Source organism: Cyprinodon tularosa, unplaced genomic scaffold (genome assembly GCF_016077235.1).
Source record: "Cyprinodon tularosa strain WSP-4 unplaced genomic scaffold, ASM1607723v1 ctg192, whole genome shotgun sequence".
NCBI lineage: Eukaryota > Metazoa > Chordata > Actinopteri > Cyprinodontiformes > Cyprinodontidae > Cyprinodon > Cyprinodon tularosa.
Window position 1 is genome coordinate 359984 of NW_024038688.1, and position 15698 is coordinate 375681.

Consider the following 15698-nt stretch of genomic DNA (forward strand, 5'->3'; position numbering starts at 1 on the left):
ATAATACAGAAGTCTCTTTCCTGAGCAAAAGATTACAGTAATGCTATTCTAATTAAAGTGTTATTAACATAATTGCATTTTCTTATATTTACAAGATTTATGTCTTCAATCAAATTATCCTTTAATCAGAGAAAAAAAAAATCAAAGGCTTATATTTCATTTCTGTTTATTTTTTCTTTCTCTATGTTTGAATTAATTTCTAATTATTTTAGATTCCACCATTAATATTGAGATATTCCACTTTTAAAACTCAGTGTATTTACATTTTTATATCCCTTCTTTATAAAATCGTGCCACTTTCTAAATTTCAAATGTTCCATATATTCTTTCCTTTTATTTTTTGTGACCCTTTAACCCACTTTTAATTGTGTTTCTGGGTCAGTTTTTACCCTGTGCGAAGCAATGCGCTATAGTCATTTTGTATTTAACCTATAATAACAGCAATATTAATAATACATTTATAAGGATGCAATGCTGGTTTAAAAAATATAGCTGTTTGCACAGTGTCTGCATCCATTCATGTCTTTCTAGTTAAACCTGACCAGTGCAATCAGCGCGTTGCGTTGGACTCTCCTGATTGGACAACACTTTGGACCATACCATATTAGAGGAAAAGGAAGGGGCGTGACAGTTGGAGTATTGGGTGATATTTACCTCCAGAAATACATTTAAGCAGAATATATACATTTTCTTTTTTGCATAGAACGTTTATAAATCAATAAGAACATAAAATATGTTAAAATAGTTATAGAAAACCAAGCACAAAATTATGACAGATAATAAAGATGATAAATCTTCATCTTTCGGAATATTTCTGAGGAGTAAAACGTTGTTTTAATTTATGTTTGTTTGAAAATACTGTTTATAAAGTGGGTCTATTAGAGCTGGAAGCTGTAATGGGCCGCTGTGATTCGGCAGAGCGCCCCGCCACTCGCCGGTAATGGGGGAACCTCGGCTCAGTTCCGCCTCCTCCAAACTGGCAGCCGTTGCTGGAGTTAGCAGCAGCAGCAGCAGTGAACGTTCCTCTGAATATTACCCACTCATTGAATGAAAGTCAGGGGCTGGCTGTGGCCGGTATCTGCAAACCACTACGGTTATCTCTCAGTGTGGCTTCTGGAAGCTTTGCGACGCAGTGCCAACAGGAATACAGCTGATAAAGAAGGCAGGAAAAAAAGGTTAGAGAGAAAAGGTAAGAGACATTTGCATTTACGTTAGCCAGCCTGGCTCTCATTTACCAAGAATTTCTGGTTAGACAGGTAGGTTAGCTACACTATCAGGCTAACTTATCAATGTGGACGCTGCTCCGTTTTATTTGTTAATAACGAGGTGACATGTTGGATTAATGTCCAGGTCAGGCTAGAGATCCAGTCCGTGATGTTTGTGTATAACTGTCATTTTCCGCATCTCCGTCTCAGTGCTACTGTTCATGTTAGCATAGTGGCTAACTGGCGGATATCATGTTCCATGTCAGTCAGACACGCTGGCTAGCTCCTCTCTCCGGCTAACCTTGGTGCTTTAACGTTGGAGGACTCCTCCATGTTGGTGTTTTTAGGGCAGTTTTAGCTTCATGTTGCCGTGTCTGTGACCCAGGAGCAGGGGGAAGACTGAAGCGATGCAGCGGGTCACGGCGCAGCTCGTCGCCGGGCTGCTGGCAGTGGTGCTGTCTCTGCTGTCCGAGCAGAGCTGGGCAGACGGCGGGGGCCCCAGCCTCTCAGAGCGGGTTATCTGGGCTGTGAACGCCGGGGGAGAAGCGCACATTGATGTCCACGGGATTCATTTCAAGAAGGACCCGTTGGAAGGGAAAATCGGGAAAGGTGAGTGAAAGAAATGGGGAAAACTGCATTTTATTTTAAAAATAAAATAAAAATCTGAGATTTATTAATTTATTTGTCAAGCGCTGGTGATAATAAAGCGACGTTATAATGAAGGAGATCCATGGTTTCAGCATAGATCAGTGCATGGTGTAGCTTCCGCAAGAAGCTTCAAACTAATGAAGAGTCAGCATAGAGGCTGCAGCCCCGCCCCTCTGAGCCAGGGGAGGAAGCAGGTGATGGTCTGATCATCTGGACCTCAGAGGACGAGCCAGGGTTAGATATAAACCTTTACCTCTCTGCAAAAAACTCATTATTTCTAATTCATTTTATTCTACAGAAGTAAATTGGTCTGCAGCTGAGGCTTGTCAAAAGTATCAAAGCTCAAATGCTTTATCTGTATATGCTGGTTAAGATTCTCAGTCATCCAGGTCATTCTTAAAAACGTATTCTGGTTTAAACATGTATATTAATGTACTCTTCATCAGACCATATTGTCGCAAAATGTAGAATATTTCCATTAAAAAAAATCCTGTCTTAAAATCTGTTTTTCTTTTCCATTATCTTATGCAGGCCATTTAGTTATACATAAGCATGTGCACCTTATTTCAACCAATCAAATATCAACGGTCATCTGTCAATCTAATTGTTTCAGTCATAGCATCTTGATTCTTATGTTGCAGCTGATATACGCAACGGTTGAAATAAGAATAATTTATTCTTTATTACTTTCCCATTGAGTTCCGTCCCAGTGTTCACGGGGATGGACGTCTGTGTCTTCGGCAGGCGTAGAGCTAACAGAACTGGCAGCGTTGCGAGGCAAGGGCTCAAACATGTACGGCTGGAAGCCTTCTAGACCAGGCATCCCCAAACTAGGTCCTAAAGGCCCGCTGTCCTGCAGGTTTTAGAGGTTTCTCTGCTTTAGCACAGCTGGTTATAATGATTGCAGTAGACCAAAAGCCTGTTAATCAGCTTTCATTTAAAATCAGCTGTGCTGGAGCAAGGAAACCTCTAAAACCTGCAGGACAGGGGGCCATGAGGACCGAGTTTGGGGATGCCTGTTCTAGACCAAACCAAGCTTCTGCCGCCCTGGCGTCCTCTTCCACAACATCTGCGTCCCCGCTTTCCTCCTCTAAATAAAAAATGGATGACGGAGGAGACTCATCCACGACCTCCGACACTAAACTCTCCTCCTCTTGCATGTTTCCGCTGTCCATAGTGTTCCTTGACAGTGTCGTTTCTAAGTCACCAATTTAGTGCTACTTGGTCCCAATGGAATTTCCCATTGGGAACCTACTAGCACTAAGTTGCTAACTGGTTAGCAAGAGGCTTCCGAGAAACCGGCCACAACCAGACTTGCTTACGAACTTTCTGCCACAACAATCCCGCCCCCTTGATAAACGACCAATCACATTCACTTTATTCATTCGTATAAAGCCAGGCACCATTGGGGAGAAGTCAGAAATGCAACGGTTGGAACGGCCGCTTCCCTACGACTTTAAAAACAATCCACTGGACTTTGTTTCAAAGTTTCCAATTAAAAATGTCAGAAATAGTTTGATTTAAAATCTACTGCTTTAGATCAACAGGTGAGCTGTAGTGGGTTTTTAACCATACTAAAATTAAAAATACAATATCAATATTCAGGAACACGATACAATTTTTGACACCGTTGGAATAAATAATGGCAATAGTTAAAGGCATAAAAACATATTTATTAATATGAGCAAACATTTTCAATCTCAACATAATCAGAGATTCTATTTTAAGAGCTTAATTGCGTGCAAAATAAATAACACAAATATAACTCAATTTGACAATATTTTAGGTTGTTTGAGGTATTATGCTTTTAATGTGCAAAATAATCTACAACTCTATACCGATAAAGATATTCCAAAAAACGTGAAACCAAATCACAGGAGTTTGTTTTCAAGTTTAAAGACGTTTTGCTTCCATCCAGGAAGATTTTTCAGTTAAAATGTCACAAATAGCGTTGAGTTCGAGGCTTTACAGAGTAGCCCATCATGGCCTTGTTATGGTTAGAAAACTTGCAAATTGAAACAGAGGAACACGTCCACTCCTTTGGAACTGGGCTCCTTTGGCTTCTTTTTTAGCTGATTGCTGCATTTTAGCTTTCAAAAACCTACAATGCAGCGATAGAGTTGATCCCTTTCCGCTATCATCGCAACCCCAACCCCTTTAGGGAACAAAAGACCTCGCCTGTTCTGCCAGGCCAACAATTCCCTTAAACTACCCCCTTTCAGAGACATAGACAGGTATGAGGCATTACAGGCTAATAAAGAACCTAAACTTGTAACTATGCGGAAAACATGGTGAGCAAGCAGCAGCTCTTGCTGGCGAGGGTTCTCAGATGTAAACATCTAGAGTCTTTCCGTTATTTAGCTAATAAATATCACCATTAATAACAGATTGTGTAAATAAGACAGAAAATAAATTAATATTCCTCTCGAACGGCATGAAGAGGCTTTGATAAAAATGTAAACGGCCTTCCTCCTCTAGTTTTTTTCAGCTTGCTGTTTGTTTTATTCATCCATAACATGATTCAAGTATAACTTAAAGCTGTAAAATGCAACGTTAAGTAATTAGAAATATTTGCAAATTAAACAGTTATCTGATTTTTCGTGCCTTTAACCTATAAACTCAAGTAATTAGATGTATTTAAGTGGTCGCCAAAATAGTTTGGGAGCCCCTGGTCTAAAGCACAGTTTTACTCTTCGTTTCTAGAGTAAAGACGTTAACCTTAAAACAACCAAATTAGATAAAGACTCTAAGAGAGTTAAAATGTTGGCGGTTTTATTGTCAAATGAAAAATTTTATTCTCTCAAATAGGTTAAAAAGCATGAGAGTTTCTAGAAGTCTCTCTTTTCTGACTAAAAGAACCTAAATCATTGTAGCTTTGGCTAGAGCTGAATATCTAGTCACTGAAACCCACAAGAACAAAGAAGGATAGATGGGGTCAAAGGTTACGGTAAATTGTGTTTGAATAGTCTGGTGTCAGTCATCTAGTCAGAAAAGCCTGCCGTTATTAAAACAGGCATGTAAAGACTAGTGAATGTTTAATCTGTAGGAAGAATGACTGCTTGTTTCAAACATTATCCAGTAATGGAATCAGGAACGTCTCAAGAACCTGATCTTCTCCTCTTTAGCCTCTGATTACGGCGTCCGTCTGCCCATCCTACGCTCCAGTCCAGAGGACCAGATACTCTACCAGACAGAGCGTTACAACGAAGACACCTTCGGGTACGACGTCCCCATTCGTGACGACGGAGACTATATACTAGTCATGAAGTACGCAGAGGTTTACTTTGCCCAGTCACAGCAGAAGGTATGGCTGTTCATTTCACCGACGCGCTGACGGCGGCTGGTCTTCAGCGCTGGAGTTAGATTGTGTTGACTGGTTCGGAAATGTGTCTCCAGGTGTTTGATGTCCGTGTAAACGGCCACACGGTGGTGAAGGACCTGGACATCTTTGACAGAGTGGGCCACAGCACGGCTCATGATGAGATCGTTCCCTTCTCTATCAAAAAAGGCAAGCTGAGCGTCCAAGGGGAGGTGTCCACCTTCAACGGCAAGCTCACCGTGGAGTTTGTGAAGGTGGGTGGGCTTTATGTGTCCGTCTGGGGGGAAAGGGGGGGTTGTTTTAATTCATATCAGTAAAAACCTTCCATCCATCAGTTAGGGCTGATTCAGAATCACCTTGTTTTGCTGCTGATGGGAAGGAAAGTACCTGCCATGTCTTTTTTGCGGCGTTGGTAACTTTTCCTTTCTGTTTCACTTCGTTTCTCTGTTTTCTGGCTGATTCCTGATATAAATGTATATAAAGTTTTATTTGCTTGTGAATTTTCACTCAAGTTTACTGACAGAACTGCATGTCTTTAATAGACAGCAGCAGCCATATTAAAGCTTAACTGTAAAGCAATGAAGGTTTATCACCGTAACCTGGTTTCTGTCCCGAAGTGAAGTGAAACCCCTGATTTACCTCATGTTGGCAGCAACCGTACATCACAGACCTCAGGGTTACTGTGGGTTTTTTTGTTAAACACTGCAGGGAAATGATTAACCGGACATTTATAACCATCAAAGACTCTCTGGGAATGATTATATATATGCAGACGAACCATCAGATCAAACCCAGGCCACTGCTCAGTGCATGGTTGACATTTTTATATCTTCCGTTTTAAGAAGTACCGTAAATTATTTTTCAATGCTTCATAAATAAATGGTGGGGAAAAAAGAAAAAACTGCATCCCAGGTAAAAAAAATAAATAAAAAAAGAGAAGAGATTCTGTTCTGATCCACGGCGGCAAACCTGGCGCAGGCGGTCCGGCACAGCGGAGACGGGGTCATGGTTTGGTCTTGTTCAGTTACACGCAGCAGCTGTATCTCTAGAGGATGTTGAACAGAAGTGACCTATTCTGTCAGGTCTGGCTAGGCGACACAGATTGGAAATTAAATCAGATTCTATTTATTTTTATTCACTATTTCATTTAAATAAAAACAAATTTTTTCAATAACAAATAATGAGCACCTGACATCTCTAAACGAAGCCTGGTTGGGAAATAATCCAGATTTTCTTGAAGTTAAATCTCCATAAACAACAGTTTTCAATTTATGTCTCACCCATTATGTCCATCAGACCTCCAGTGTTTGGATCTGTGGGTCATGGATGTCATTTTTCTCCTAAAGAAAACGGTCAGACCATTCAGATTATGCTGCTATTATGTTTTTGTGATGTGATCAAATGAAAATATTTACGTTTCTTACCCATATAGGCATGTTTAGATTCTTTTTGTTCATCATAATCCACAGAAAAACAAAATCAAATTGCGTTAAAATAGCTCCTAATGGGGGGTTTATTCTGGCACAACTTTGTTTTCTTTTATCAAAAGTCAGAAATTAAAGCTATCAACCTATTCTGGATCTACTGATCCACCACAGTTTCCAGTCACTATGTTGGGTGTGTTTGTTTGTTTTCATCTACTTGTTAGCTTGATATCACAGCAGAGTTTTTAACTCAGACCAGTCGTCCTCTAAGTCAGGATCAGTAAAAAAAAAACAGCTTTTCTCATCGCCTGTTTCGTACTTGCCCACTTCTTTAGTCTGCAGCATTACTTTCTGAGAGGGAGATGTTCGGAAAATGATTAAAATGAGGCGTCAGCAAATGAGAAGAGCTTTAAATAGATGGGCGGGACTTATGGTTGCCATTCCTCCCTGTCTGTTAAGGTGGATAACTTTGAAATCATCTCAGTAATTCTGCACCAGGCTGACTTTAAAGACAAAATGGATTTATTTCAGGCTCAGGTGTTTTATAAAAAATAAAAATGAAAGTCAGGAAATTGTCTATATACCAAACTGAAAGATTGTTGTTCTCTACATCAAAAACAAATTTATATTTTAAAATGGAAAAACATTCTATTTTTTATTTAAATATTTAATGTATAACATGGATGCATAAACACCTGCATTTTACTTCAGTGTTAAATTCTGTTTAAAGCAACATATTATAATTAAAAATGTCTCCAGACCTTTACCGCTTGATTTTCTTTATTTGGACCCCGCTGATTTTTAATTGGTTACCCTGATCTAAGGCAAATCATTGTGTTTTCTAGGGATGCATCAAAATTAAACAACTGCTGGGTTGGTGTTAGTAAGGTATCAAATAACAGGACGTTTTCTCCATCTCTACGGGGGGGGTTTCAAACTGATTAAGGCTCTTAGCAGCTGGTTAAATCGATTAGAAGTAGGTGGAGGGGTCAGCCATCCACAGCTGGAGGATTGCTTCCAGGTTATTCTGACATTTTTAAATAGAAAAGGTAACATACAACATAATAATCCAAAAAGATAGATTTTATAGATCACATGCGGATCTCTCATTCAAGATGCCTTCACATCATTTAAAAGAAAATGCTCCTGTGAATTATTTGATCTTCTTATTTCAGTCTGCCTTTTTAGGATAACTGGTTATAGATGCTAATAAAAGAACATTTTTGGTTGTTTTGGGGGTTTTTCTTGCTGTTTTCTGCTGTTTTTTTTTTTTTTTTTCAGGTTATTAGTTTGTGCTTGAAGTTCCTGAAAAACAGGAATGGAAAAAGGAGAAGTGAATGTTGCATAAGATGACAACTGTATTGTTTGTTTAAGAGCCTTTTTTTTATTAATTTTTTTATTTAATTAGAAGATTTTAAAAGTCCAGTTCTAGTCATTGTTGCCTTTTTTTTTTTTTTTTTTTTTTAAACTGTATATTTTGCTGCTTTATGTTTGACCTCACTGCTCTGTTTCAGGGTTATTACGACAACCCCAAGGTCTGCGCGCTCTACGTGATGAAGGGGACTTTAGAAGGTGAGCCCTGAGCCTGGATTAGAGTTATAAAATATATTAGGGCTGGGTTTCTGTAATGTATGGCTTCTGATTCTGATTGTTTTGAGGGAATTTTATGTGATCGAAAAACTCAAAGAAATGCAAAGTGGTAGAAAAAAAATTTTTTTTTTTTTTTTTTTTTACAAAAACTGCTTTTTGAGCAACTGAAGGCATGCGCAGTGATTTAATCCTGGTCACATGATGTTTTTATGGTAAATCTACACAGAAAGGCCAAATTTACCAACAAACTGAGCAAAAACATAGTTTAAAAGACAAAAATAAGAAATACTATGCCAGCAGGACGCTGCAGTTGTTAGGAGTGAGTTACAGGCGTATTAATTTAATGAAATATTAACTAACAGGACGACATTGCTTTGATTTAAAAGGAAATGTCTCCTTTTCCTTCACTCCACAATGTTCCTCTTTCTTTTATTAGTGCTTTTATTTCATAAAATCCAGATAAATGAATTTGAGGTTGGAATAAATTCCATCATCAGTTTAATTTATTCACTTCTCTACAAAAACTGTCTTCATGTGTTTTTTGTTTTTTTTTAACCAGCATCTGCTCTGTATTAATAGATGTACCAAAGCTTCAGCCTCACCCAGGCCTGGAGAAGCCCGAAGACGAGGAGGAAGAAGAGGAGGACAGCGAAGTTGGCGAGGAAGGAGGGAAGAAAAAAGTCCAGCCAGGCTCCAAGTACAGGGTCCAGTCGGGCCCCCGAACACCGAACCCCTACGCAGCCGACAACAGCAGCCTGATGTTCCCCATCCTTGTTGCGTTCGGAGTGTTCATCCCCACGCTGTTCTGCCTCTGCCGGCTGTGAGCTGAAACTGACAGAGAGGGGGAGACACCAGCAGGCGAGACGAGAGAGAAGGGGAGAGAGAGAGAGAGAGAGAGAGGGGGAGAGGAGGTGACAACAGCAGCACAGGTACAAGCATTCACACAGGAGAGAGAGAGAGAGCCAGAGGCCTGGGAGGACAACAGAGACAAGCTATCGGAGAGCCACTGCCAGACGAAGCGAGCGCCGCTTTAAGAACCGGAGCTGTTGGAAGTGTATTCTGCACGCTTCTTCGAATGTGTTTCGCCTCCACCTCTGCTGACACCTTTTTGAACAATCTGTCATTTCCACTTTAAAAGCTGGCCAGGATTCCCAGCAGCCAGCCTTCATGCTAGAAGCCACATTTCTGCAGCTCTGAGATGCTCAGGAGAGAGCGAGCTGGGCCAATTTTCTAAACTAAAACCCATAGTTTTTGTACGGGGGGGGGGGTGCAGCTCGGAAGCGAAGCCTCTAAAACTCCTGAAAACGGTGCTGCTTAGGAACGGGATATCTAGGATAGAAAGTGTGAATGAGACGGTCCATCAGAGGGAGGCTTCTGCTCCTCTCTGCTTTGAAAACCTTTTAGTTGACTTTCTGTTGACATGCTGTCATCTACCTGCCATAAAACGGAGGAAATCAAAGCTTGAACCAGCTCTGGAGCTGGCGCTGTCCGAGTCCGCTTGCCTTTATGTAAACATGGGGTTCACAAGTCTGCTAAAAAAAAAAAAAAAAAAAGCCTCTCTGGACATCTTCCACCCCGTTTCTACGCTGATTTGATCACCACTCCAAATACGGCTCCATCTGGAAACAGCGTTAAAACCTCTTAGGAATCTGGTGTGTTTGTTAAAGTCAATGCTGTGAAATGATTGTACAGGAACGTCTCAATGAATGAGAATATCAGAGGAACCAGAATATAGATCAGTAATCCAGATTAACAAATGGAATTCTATTCATCCATTTCTTTGACTCACTGCTAATAAATTTATCTGCAAGCTGACATTGGATCAATGAAATGTACTGAACAGCAAACCTGATTGGAGGTGTTCAGCTGTCAATCATTTATAGTTCCTAGCATTTCTAGCCAATCAGGCACTAGTTTAAATCAGATTAAATAAAGCTTTAAAAGCATACATAGTTAACTCGTTGGTGTAGAATTAAAAAAATAAAAATAAGGAACAGGAGGCTGAACCGACAGATGAAAGTCATTTTTGATAAGAAACCTGCTTTTTTTCCTCATATTTTCCTTCCACTGAACTTTCCTGTTACTCATTGGAACTTAGTCAGTTTATCTGATTACCTGCTGGAAAAAGAGCATAATAATACCAGCTCTTTTTATTCGTATTGGCCTAATGGAATATTTGAACTTATAAAATATAAATTGGGGGTTTTGATTAGCTGTAAGTCAGAGACGTCCCTGTTGAAATGTTTATGGCGACTCTATGTCCATTTTTTAAATTTTCTAACTTTAATGAAGTGATGAGAACTTCCTGATGTTTTGATTGCTTGAGATGCGCCTGTACAGCCCGTCTGCTTTCCTTTCTTTCACCCATTCATTTGTGTTGCATGTCTGCCTTTTCGTTTCACCAAAGAATGTCGGATTTTCTTTTTTTTAATCACACGGAGAAGTTTTCCTGTTTTGATTTCAGTGAACGGTGAATCAGCAGTGAGCTGCGTGCCGTGAACCCGTCCCTCCGTCGTGTCTCAGATCCGTGCCAATCGACGCGTCCTTCGCTTGTCCTCCTTTCAAACGTTAATCTGTTCACCTGCTTTCAAAGGTGAGAAAGCAAAACGTTTCCAGTCGCCATGCCCTCCTTTGGCCTTTTCCCTCAGTGCCGTCTTAAAGGGGCTCCAGCGTGGATCTGTTGGGTTAGTTCTAGATTATGTATCTCTTTGTTTTTGGTTTACGATTCTACTTTCCTCCCTTAAGTGCTTTGCTCTGACTCCAAGGATGACTTTGAAACCTTGCTCGTTTCACAAACGCGTCTTAAACTCCCTCCTTACGCCTCCTTTCCTTCCTCTCCCCTCCAGTGTTGATGTTACCTTGAACAGTACTTGAGAGGGAAACAGATTTCAGATCCTCCTTCTGTCCTTTGGTTCTCCCCTCCTTTATGTTTTTAAAGCAGTTTTTGTCAGATACTTTCTGGACTTGTTGTTTCCCGAGTTCTGCCTTTTTTTTTCAGTTGTTTTCACTGAAAGCAGAAGCACCTTTACTTTTCTCCCGTAAAGATGCGTTGGTTTAATTCAGCACCAAAGTCACCATCGTCCTCCTGGCGGTCGGTCTACACAGTCGCGTGTGTATATAAACGGTACAGAAACGCTTTAGTTGTCGTCGTTTCGGGGAGTTTCTTTCATGTAGCCGAGGTGTTTGGGGTGTTTTAAATTCGTGGCCTTTCTTTCTGGGGAGAAGCGCTCGTCGGTTCCTGGCATTTAGGGATCGATGAGGCGCGGCGTCGGATAATGCGGCGGCTTCGGTTTTATTGTAATTTAAATCAGAGGGGGCTGACCTGAAGATGTTTATATTTGAGTTCTTTTCTTCCTCAGGATCTGTTTTAAGTTTGTGAAACATGATATTCTATTGGTGTGACATTTTGCACTGCCTCATGTATGTTTTCTTTTGTTTTTTTTTTGTTGTTGCCTTGAATTATTGAATACATTGTGCTTTACCATCCTTCGCCTTGAGATTGCGCTTTTTGTCGGTCATACAAGAACATCCTGGCTGCTTCGTCGATGGACAGTTTTCAGGGATTCTTTTTCCCAACAGGGGCTCGAATTCAGAAGCAGAGTTATTCCATCTAAACTCACTGACCTCAACTTTACTAGGAGCAAAGCCAGCTGAGAAACATCCACCTCCCCCAAACACACAGCGGCGTCATTTTAGGACCGCTTGTCTTTTCATCCCACAGCTGAATGAACGAGACTGAAGATGTTTTTGTTTTTCTTGCCACACAGGAACCAAAGAAACGCCATCCCATCAGATTTCATTTTTCTAATTATATTAATGATGGACCTCTCTGGCTTTTCCTGTTCAATACCGATCTCCCACTTTTTGTCAGGGTTTTCTATTTATCTGCACCACATAAGAAAAAAAATGGTTAATTAAAAATCATTATTCCTGCATCAAAACATGGATCCCTAAAATGGTGCATTTAGAGTCTGAAGGGGTTGGAAATCCATCCTGGTTTGATGCATTTAATATTTTTTTCAAAGATAACTGTCAATAAAAATGATTGTGTTGGTGCCTTAATTTGTCGATTCATGGGATTCTTATCTCATTCAAAGTTTATACTTATATTTACCAATAATATAAATCTTTCAAAACAGAGTATTAAACCTGAGCATATCTCAGGGGAAGAAAAACTTCTTCTGTTTTAAAATATAGAAGATTTATCTGTGGTTCTGTTAGTAAAAGTGATTAATGTCCTTAAAAAGAACTGAATACTTGCTGCTCTATTTAAACATGAAATACATAATTAAATTAAGATTATTTATTCATTGTCAACGCATACAAACGTAAAATCTGATATTTTATATGTGAGAATAAAGTTACAAACTTACAACTTCAGCAAAATACAAGTATAAATGTTACTACTACATATCTACAAACTAATAAAGCTGTTCCCCTCCCTACCAGCAGGTGGCAGTAATTCACCTGAAAGTTGCTCTCCAGTCGCCATTTAATGAGAACATGAACAAAATCATGGATCAAACGTCTTTGCTGAAATGTTCTGTTCAACACATAATTTTCTTATTAATGGCAAACATGTTTATTACTACCCCCTACTGGGAGGGAGTGGAACTGCTTCTTTATTGTTTCATACTCGTAAAACCATACTTGTATTTTCCATAACTTCTAAACTTGTTCCCCACAAAAAAAAAACTATTGTTTGTATGAGTTGATAACAAGAAACAAAAAGCAAATCAAATTACTGACTTTTGATTTACAAATTCAGACGTCCGCCCATGTATTTATTGATGTTATCTGATCCCATAAGCTTTCTGAACCCATGAATCTGTTTTTCTCCCACTATATAAATTATATATAAAAAAAAAAAGCTCCTCTATGATGACCTAAAAAAAAAGAAGAAAAAAAGCAACAGGAACTATGATTATTGATTAAAGTGTTTACTAGCATGTTTGCTCTAATTTCCCCCATAAAGCTGCCTGGATTAGATCCGTTCAAAGCGAGACTGCGGCTGAAGAGCAGAACCACGAGCTCATCAGTCGCCTCCATTCGTTCAGCGAGGTCTGCTGGCAGTCACACGGTGCGGTTGTTTGATTGAACGAGTTTTCTTCTTTTTGCTTTATGCATCCTGTCATACTGTAGATACACCAGTTGGATAAACGTCAGAGGTGGCAACAGCAGCAGGAGGTTGACTAAGAAACATTTGTAAGACCCCTGATCTTGTGACGCAGATGTGGCATATTTCAAGATGCAAGATGGGACAATTGCTGATTTATGCTGTATCTTTTTAATAAATGTGCTATTTTTATCAGAATCTGTTTCAAGTTGTTTTTTTTTTTGTTTGATGCATTGGAGTTCACGTGGTAGCTGTGTTTGTTCAGGTGTTTAGCCGCCAGCCTCTGATTAATTCCATTCAGTTTATTTCTATAGCTCCAATTCACAACACGTCATCTCCAGGCAGTTTATCACCAGATCATCCAGTCAGATTGGTTCAAAGTTTTCCATCTAAGAAAAAGCAGTTGATTGCATCGACTCATTTACTCTAATTGACAAGTAGCGACAGTGGAGAGGAAAAACTCCCTTTTAACAGGAAGGAACCTCAAGCACAACTGGCTTAGTGTGAGCGGCCATCTGCAGAGGCCGACTGGGGTTCATGGAGACAGAAGCAGAGATACAAAAAGCAGCTGTAAAAGACGGCCTGTCCAGGAAACACGCAACCAGGCAGACGAGCTCCGAGCCAGCTCCCATGTCAGAGGATGAAGAGGGCACATCCACCCAGTCACGGTCAGAGAAACAGGACCACACTGGAAAACGGGCTGATCTCCAACATCTATAAACAAAGGTGTTGATGGCAGCAGCACAGCTGATATTTCTCTCCAGGATGGAGTCAAAGCCAAACAGGAACAGACCAGATGAAGCTACTATGAGAAAAAGCAGAGAGAGCAGAACGTTAGAGATTGAAGTAACAGATTCTGCAGAGTGGGAGAATAGAGATAGAATGAGGCAGAATGATGAAAAAGGGGTCCCTATGTCCTCCAGCAGTCTAAGCCTATAGCAGCATAACTATAGAGATAGCTCAGGATAACCTGAGCCACTCTAACTATAAGCTTTATCAAAAAGGAAAGTTTTAAGCCTAGCCTTAAAAGTAGACAGGGTGTCTGCCTCACGGACTAAAACTGGTAGTTGGTTCCACAGGAGAGGAGCCTGATAACTAAAAGATCTGCCTCCCATTCTACTTTTAGAAATTCTAGAAACCACTAGTAAACCTGCACATTAGACACATAGATATAAGCTGCACAGGTGAATCACACCTGGTACAGCTGCATCTCTCCAAAAGATGTTTTACTGACTCATTTTCAACAATAAAAGTCAAATATCTCTGTGTTACTGATGGCTTGATTGTTTCTCACATCTCATAAAAACCTCCAATTAGATTTTTCCTGATTTTCTTATTACTAAGAAAAGTAAATGGAATTATGTAAACATAGATAGGACTTATCTTTGTGTCTCCTGAAGAGTTAAAGAAACCCAGAGCTTTAGGTTGAACCAGTTTGCTGACCTAAAATTACGTTTATCTGAAAATGAAAAGCCTTTAGACCACAGGCCTTTTCTCTTTAATCCTGGTTAGAGGTTTTAGACACAGTCTCTGGTTTAGATTAAATGCACCAGATGGACTCCTTTAAAGATTTTGTGGTGGTTGTGAAGCTCTGAGTCCATCTGAAGTCCACACCATGTGGATCAGTCCATCCACTGAATGGGCTTTACTTCACATCCTCTCAAAGCTGTCACACTTTCATCTTCTGCTCAATATTCATACAACACTGCTAGAAAATCCAGAAGACAGCGGCTACGACATGAAGGATAATGGATGCTCTACTGAACATGTTCTCAATGGTGAGAATGAAAGAAAATTGGGACGAATTGATAACCTATAAAATGCTAACTTCCTGGGATCAAAACATTTTAAAAAACGGCCATAAAAAAGACCTGCATCCTTAAAAATCTTTTTCTTTCCCTTTTCAGGTGTGAAATTTTACACAAGGTGAAAGCTGTCAGTGTGTCATTAGTCTTTAACTGAATTATTGATTATGTAATGTTTGTAACAGGACATGGAATTCATGCAATCTATTCAGGTGTAAATTGGAGAGATGCTAATCACTTTGAATTAGCCATGACATTGGCGCGCCCTGAAAATGCTGTTTTCAGGATGAATGACTTACTATCGAATTTAAAAAGCAGAAACATTTTGGCCAGCTGGGGATTTACCAATAGACAATAATAGGCAGTTGCCTAGGGCCCCAAGTTACAGTACGTTATAGTACAACTATTCCTTATTTGTGCACATCAATTATTAATTATCCTTTCACTAAAATGCCATCAGAACGCTGATAATATTAAGTGCGTCTCAGCCCCCCCTTCAGTGTCCACCATATTGGATCAGTCCATTTGCTGCACATGTTCAGAAAGGTCCAAACAGACAGCAGCAAACCATTTGAAAACCAACGGTTGTTG

The 15698-nt window shown here is 39.9% G+C and overlaps 1 protein-coding gene across 1 annotated transcript; it reads left to right on the forward strand.

The window, feature by feature from the left end:
- The first annotated feature begins 966 nt into the window (after positions 1-966).
- On the forward strand, positions 967-13500 carry mlec (malectin). Its single transcript, XM_038283295.1, has 6 exons — positions 967-1189; positions 1591-1814; positions 4979-5157; positions 5250-5426; positions 8111-8168; positions 8766-13500. Exons 2-6 carry the CDS (start codon positions 1613-1615, stop codon positions 9008-9010), a joined length of 861 nt encoding a protein of 286 aa, XP_038139223.1. The 5' UTR covers positions 967-1189; positions 1591-1612; the 3' UTR covers positions 9011-13500.
- The last annotated feature ends 2198 nt before the right edge of the window (positions 13501-15698 follow it).